The sequence below is a fragment of the Penaeus vannamei genome, chromosome 26, assembly GCF_042767895.1.
Source record: "Penaeus vannamei isolate JL-2024 chromosome 26, ASM4276789v1, whole genome shotgun sequence".
NCBI classification, from domain to species: domain Eukaryota; kingdom Metazoa; phylum Arthropoda; class Malacostraca; order Decapoda; family Penaeidae; genus Penaeus; species Penaeus vannamei.
In genome coordinates, this window is record NC_091574.1 from 7,955,286 (window position 1) to 7,962,785 (window position 7,500).

The following is a 7,500-nucleotide window of genomic DNA, read 5'->3' on the forward strand; positions in this document are numbered from 1 at the left end:
CGCCTGTCTGTCTGCCAGTCTGTCTCTCTTTTTTATATTTCTCTCCCTCTCAATCTCTCTCTCTCTCAATCTCTTTCCCTCTCTTTCTCACACACACGCATGCTCACACACACACACACACACACACACACACACACACATATACATATATACACATATTCTATCTCTATCTCTACGTTTTCTCTATTCCTATTTTCATATCTTTGCTATCCTCTCTCTCTCTCTCTCTCTGCCTAAGCCCCCTTCTCTCTCTCTCTCTCTTTCTCTCCCTCACCCACCCCCCCCTCTCTCTTTCCCTAATCCTCCCTTTCTCTCTTTCCTCCCTCCCTCCCTCCCCCCTTCTCTCTCTCTTTTCTCCCCCTCACCCTCCCTCTCTCTCTCTCTCCCCCATTCCCTCCCTCCCTTCCGCGTGGGGGTATTGGCATAGGGGGAAGGTGGGGGCGGGGGTGGGGCCAGGGGGGGTTTAGAGGGAGGGAACAACCCTGGGGCGTGGCCTCGAACTCACCATGGGCGTGGTCGCTCTCCTGGTCCTCCTCCTGGTCGGGCGTCCTCCGGGAGTGAGGGGGGTCGGGGGGTTTCGGAATCCCCCCTATGAGAAGCCCCGGGGACCCTATCACACCTCCACCCGCTCCACCTCCTCCTCCAGCTCCACCTCCTCCTCCACCGGCGCCCGAGTCATCGACGGGGCCGGAAGCTCGACTCGCTCCGTCCGCGCATCCCCGCCCTTCGACCCTGGGGAAGGAGGAGACAGTGAGGTTCTGCTGAAGGGGGGGAAGGGGGGGGGAAGGGGGGAAGGGGGGGAGGGAAGGGTTGAGGGGGAAGGAGGAGACAGTGAGGTTCTGCTGAAGGGGGGAAGGGGGGGGGAAGGGAGGAAGGGGGGAAGGAGGAGACAGTGAGGTTCTGCTGAAGGGGGGGACGGGAGGAAGGGGGGAAGGGGGGGAGGGAAGGGGCAAGGAGGAGACAGTGAGGTTCTGCTGAAGGGAGGGAAGGGGGGGAAGGGGCAAGGAGGAGACAGTGAGGTTCTGCTGAAAGGGGGGAAGGGGGGGGAAGGGAGAAAGGGGGGGAGGGAAGGGGCAAGGAGGAGACAGTGAGGTTCTGCTGAAGGGGGGGAAGGGGGGAAGGGGGGGGAGGGAAGGAGGAGACAGTGAGGTTCTGCTGAAGGGGGGGAAGGGAGGAAGGGGGGGAGGGAAGGAGGAGACAGTGAGGTTCTGCTGAAGGGGGGAAAGGGGGGAAGGGGGGGATGGAGGAGACAGTGAGGATCTGCTGACGGAGGGAAGGGGGGGTGGGAGGAGTGGGAAAAGGGGAAGGGGGGAAGGGAAAGGAAAAAAATGAATAATAGGCATGAATAAAGAAAAAATTAAAGGAGAGAGAGAGAGGTTCTGATGATGAAGGGAAGGAGAAAGGAAGGAAGGTGCGAAGAATGAAGAAATAAGTGAGGGAGAAGAATGAAGGAAGGAGATAAGTAAAGAAATGATAAAGAGTCATATGGAGGAGGAAGAGAAAAAATGGATAAAGAAGATAATAAAGGATAGAGACTAAGAAGGAGATAAGTAAAGAAATGATAAAGAGTCATAGGAAGGAGGGAGAGAAAAAATGGATAAAGAAGATAATAAAGGATAGAGACTAAGGTTCTGCAGACGGAAGAAAAGAGACAGAGAGGTTCTAGAAGAAAGGAGGACGAAAGAAAATGAATAAAGGAAGTGAATTAAGATAATGAAGGAGAGTGAGTGAGGGAAAGCAGGAATGGGAAAGAAAAGAGGAGATAGGAAAATTAATAAAGGAAATGAGAAGGAGAGGAACGAAGAAATGAAATGATAAAGAGGGAAAAGAGGAAAAGAAATGGATACAGGAAACGACGAAAACTGAAATGAAGGAAATGAATAAATAAAGAGAATAATAAAGAGAGGAATAAAGGAAGAAGACGAATTAAAGGAAATGATGAGGGAAACGAATAAAAGGTATGAATAAAGAGAATGATAAAGAGGGAAAATAGTGAAAGAAGATGAAATAAAGGAAGTGATAAGGAAGGGAAATAATGAACGAGGCAATAAAGACGTAAATACATAGAAGGCGAGAAAGGAGGGAGAAGAGGAAAGATTCTAAAACAAATAAGAATGAATAAACAGGATGATAAAGGAGGAGGAGGAAGGAAGGAGGAGATAAATTGAAAATAATAATAAAAAATGGAGATGCATAAAAGGGACAACAAAGAAATAAAGATAATAATAAAGAAAGGAAGAATAATAGAGAAAAAACGACAAAAAAGACGATAAAGAGGAGGAGGAGGAGGGGAAAATAAAAAAGGGAGATAGAGGTAATTCAAAAAGAGGGAGAACTAATTAAGAATTAATAAACGAATTTTTAAATATATATAAGAAATAGACACACATTAATCTGTAGAGACGAGATATCAAGAAAAATTATCATGTTTGATATTCTTAGACATAAATAAATGAATAAAGGGATGAATAAGCGAATAGATAAATGAAATGGATAAATAGATAAATGAAGAACCTTATATATAAAGAAAACAAACAAACAAATAAATAAATAAATACATTAATTGACAGACAGATAGACAAATAAACTGATAGGCAGATAGACAAATCAATACATAAGCTGATAGATAGTAAATAAGTAGGTAAATATATGAATAAACAAGTAAATAAGTAAATAAATAGATTAATCAATTAAAACAAACAAACAAACAAATAGATGAAAAATAAAGCGATATAATTCCAAATCTTAAAGAAAATAAGAAAAAAGAAAGAAAGAAAAAAACTATCGCAGTAAAACGAAGAAAAAGAAGAAAAATAACAAATAGAAAATGAAAAAAAGGAAAAATGAAAGAAAAGAGAAACAAGAAGAAGAAAATAATTAAAGAAATGAGAAGAAAGAGAAAGATAACCTGTGATATCAAAAAAAGAATTAACAAGAACTAAATACAGATGTTTGTTAGATGTTGACATAGAAGACTGGGGAACCTACAGGAGATCTTTGATGTGGACACTATTATGAATACGCACACACTCACAGACCCACACACAAACACATACACACATAAGCTCTCTCTCTCTGTCTATCTCTTACTCTCTATCTATCTATCTATTTATCTCTCCCTCTCTCTCTCACACACACACTTAAAATCTCTCGCTCTCTCTCTCTACCTATCTATCAATCTATCTCCATCTCACTCTCTCTCTCAAACACACATATACACTGACATAATCTCCCTTTCTCTCTTTTTCTCTCATACACATAAGCGCTCTCTCTCTCTCTCTCTCTCTCTCTCTCTCTCTCTCTCTCTCTCTCTCTCTCTCTCTCTCTGTCTCTCTCTCTCTCTCTCTCTTTCTCTCTCTCTTTCTCTCTCAGCCACATACACACACAAATGCACAGAAATTATCCCTGCCATAACAGTATTCTAAACATGACTAATAACACAATGAAACTACATCCTCATCTCTTATAAAAGAAAACGAATCTTGCCATAAATCCTTCTATAGGGTATACTTTAAGAAAAAGCTTGAAAAAGAAGGAAAGTTCTCGAATACAAAACACGAATCAGATGATATACACTTTGAGGTTTTACTTGGAGTAGAAAACACATTTATTGGAGTGGGAGTGACGCATTGCATATATATGTATGTACATATATATATATATATATATATATATATATATATATATATATATATATATATATATAAACATATATTTTTTCCTTTTTTTCTTGCGCGGAGGGAAAGAAGGAGTTACCATAGCACTCCATGTGAAGAGGGGTGGGGGGTGGGGGGGGGGAGGTGGGGACTATTCACGGGAGAGAAAAGAAACCGCTTCCGAAACCTCATTTCTTCCCCTCCTCATGGCCGCTCGCGAAGTCAGCTGATGTCAGAGGAAGGAAGACGGGCGGTGGCGGAGGAGGAGCCAGCCTCGCCGAGGAGTGACCCGAAACCGGTGAGCGAATGTTCCCCCCGCCCCCCTCCCCCTCCTCGGCCCCTCCCCCCCTCGAACCCACACTTTCACAAAGAACCGAAGAAAAAAGAAAAAAAATCACGTTAATGAGGCAAACCATGCGGTACCTCCCTCACTGTACCGTGGGTTCTCTCATATTTTCCCCTTCCTCATATTTCTACCATGCACATGCAGTCTCTCTTTTTCCCTCTCCCCTCATGGCAACCACTTTCTCCCCCTTCCTTCTTTCTCTTCGTCTTTTTTCCCTCATTATCCTTCATTTCCGTTTCTCCTCATTCCTCTCTCCCTCACACTACCGAATCCTCATCCTCTGAGGTTCTCCAACCCCCGTCTCCCTCACTCATACTCCCTCACACAGCCTCACACACAGCAGGGCCAGAATCCTCATCACCTCATCAGAAATTCCAAAAGATTTTCGTTAGTTAAAAAGAAGAAAAAAAGTAAAAAAAAAAAAAAAAAAAAAAAACCTTCAAAGGGTAATATTAATTCCTCTACTTTTTGAACGAGTTGATTGACTTTATAATCTGGATCAGTGTGGATCTATAACCTCGTTAACTGTGGATTTATAATCCCTTGAGTTATTGTGGATTTATAAAAAAAAAAATGGGTGGATGTCGATTTAAAATAAATTGGATTACTGTGGCCTTATAATGATGTTAATTACTGTTGACTTAATGATAATCTTAGATCTATAATGATATGAATTACTGTGGATAAAAAAAAATAATAATAATGATAAAAAAAAGTAAGAAAGAAAGAAAAGAAAAAATCTGGATTACGGCGGATTTAGAATTTTTTGGATTACTGTGGCTCCAGAAGGATTAGGATAACTTTAGCAATTAGAATGGCTTGGATATGGATAAATAACATCATTAGTACGAAATGGATTTCTCGCATCATACCTAAAAGTAAGATTAATGAAAAAAAAACGTATTCTATGTCTATATCTATCAATCTATCTGTTTATCTATCCAACTACCTATCTATACTATCCTGATAAGTATGTGTACATGAACACACTTGCCAGCAGGAATTATTAAGATGACAGTTTATCAACATGAGCAATTTCAACAATACTGTCTGCAACAGGATTGTCATCACCATCAACACCATCACAGCCATCATTATCACTAAGTATCCTCATCATAATCATTGCTAATCACCATCAGTGTGCTGTGTAGTGCAGCGGTTAGCTTGTAGGTCTAGCAATCTTGCTGACCTGCGTTCGATCCCGCGCTCTGCCAGTGGATGGCAACCCGGGCCATTCCTTGCACATAGGGGGTAATTTAGAAGCAAAATAAAACAGACAGTGTGATGTCACAGCAAAGAATATCTACTGTAACAAGTGGAATTAAAACTAAATCTTTAAACTTTTTAGTCATTATCATAATCAACAAAGTCATATTTAAAACGATTTTACTTTCAAGACTGTACTAGTAACTGAAGTAATGGTGATAATAATAATGGTGATGGTGATAATGACAATAATAACAACTATGACAATAATGATGATGATGATGATAATAATATTGATAATAATAATAATGAAATGAACAACATCAACAGTCATAAAATGTATAATTATAATAATAATGATAATGATAATAATAATAGTGATAATAAAGAAATTAGTAATAATAATACAACCAATGATAATGATGATGATGATGACAATGATAACGATAGTAATAATAATAACAATCATGATAATAATAAAGATATTAATGATAATAATAAAAATATTAATGATAATAATAATAGTTATAATAATAACAACAATAATAATAAAAATAATAATAATAATAATAATAATAATAATAATAATAATAACAATAATGATAATAATAATGATAATAATAATAATAACAATATTTACAATGATAGTAACAATAAGGAGGAGTTATAATAATAATAATAATAAAGTAACAATAACAGAAACAATAAATATAATGATGATAGTGATGATAATGATTATGATAATAATGATAGTAATAACAACAATAGAAATAATAATAACAACGATAATCATAATCATAATGACAATAATAAAACATCAAAAATAATAGTAATGATAATGATAATAATAATATCAATAACAATGGTAATGATAATAAGATGATAATAATGACAATAATAGTAATGATAATGATAATAATGATATCGATAATAATAGTAATGATAATAAAACTAATGATAATAACAACAATAACAAGAACAGCGATAATAACAATGACAAAAGTAGTAATAAGGATAATAATGCTAATGGTAATAATAATAATAATAATAATAATAATAATAATAATAATAATAATAATAATAATAATAATAATAATAATAATAATAATGATAATAATAATAATAATAATGATAATAATAATAATAATAATGATAATAATAATGATAATGATGATAATAATAATGATAATTCTAATGATGATAATGATAATAAAAATTGATAATGATAATAAAAATAATAATAATAATAATAATAATAATAATAGAAATAATAACGATAATAATAATGATAATGATAACGAAAATAACAATAAAAATAGCAATAGTAATTACAAGACTCATTCACTCTTTCAGCAGATCGAGTTAACAACGTGAACACAATAGGCTCGTTTCCTCAAGTCTTCCAATTTCCAGGAAAAACAATTTTTTTCTCCTTTGGCGTTTTTCGTTTTTCTTTCCTTCTTTTCCTTTTATTCATTTCTTTTTGGTTCCTTTCGTTATTTTTTTAATTTGTTTTTTTGTATATAATTTTCTTCCTTTATTCGTTTTATTTTATTTTTGTTTTGATTTTTCCTCGTCTCCTTATTATTATTTTTTTCTTAAAGTCTTTAATTCCTATTTATCCCTCCTTCCCACTCTCTCTCTCTCTCTCTCTCTCTCTCTCTCTCTCTCTCTCTCTCTCCCTCCCTCTCCCTCCCTCTCCCTCTCTCCCTCTCTCTTCTTTCTCTCTTTCTCTCTCTCTCACTCACTCTTTCTCTCTTTCTCCCTCACTCTCTCTCTCTCTCTCTCTCTCTCTTTCTTTCTCTCTCTCTCTCTCTCTCCCTCCCTCTCGCTCTCTCTCTTTCTCCCTCCCTCCCTCCCTCCCTCCCTCCCTCCCTCCCTCCCTCCCTCCCTCCCTCCCTCCCTCCCTCCCTCCCTCTCTCTCTCTCTCTCTCTCTCTCTCTCTCTCTCTCCCTCTCTCTCTCTCTCTCTCTCTCCCGCTCTCTCTCTCCTCCCCCCCTCGCACTTTCCCTCTTTGTTTCCTTCCTTTTTTATTCTCGGTTGCCACTTCTCCTCCTTCTTCGAGGAAAGGAGAGAGATGTCCGAATAAGAACGTTTTTGGTTCTCGGAACAAATGGTCGAAACTCGTTAATGGTTTCTGAGAATCTCGAATTTTTGTTTTGTTTTCTTTTTTCCCCCGTGTGTGCGTGTGTTTGGTTTAGACGTGTGTGTGTGTGTGGGGGGGGGGGTGTTTGTGTGTGTGTGTGGGTTTGTGTTTGTGTGTGTGAGTGTTTATGTGTGTGTGTGTGTGTG

At 38.0% G+C, this 7,500-nt stretch overlaps 1 protein-coding gene across 3 annotated transcripts in view; it reads right to left on the bottom strand.

The window, feature by feature from the left end:
- The window catches only part of LOC113813247 (uncharacterized), a gene marked incomplete at its 5' end in the record, with an annotated part of 46,773 nt that overhangs the window by 10,190 nt on the left and 29,083 nt on the right, over positions 1 to 7,500 (bottom strand). For all 3 annotated transcript variants that reach the window (XM_070140011.1, XM_070140010.1, XM_070140009.1), the window contains 1 exon segment: positions 506 to 732. In XM_070140011.1, the coding sequence (XP_069996112.1) occupies positions 506 to 732 (227 nt within the window).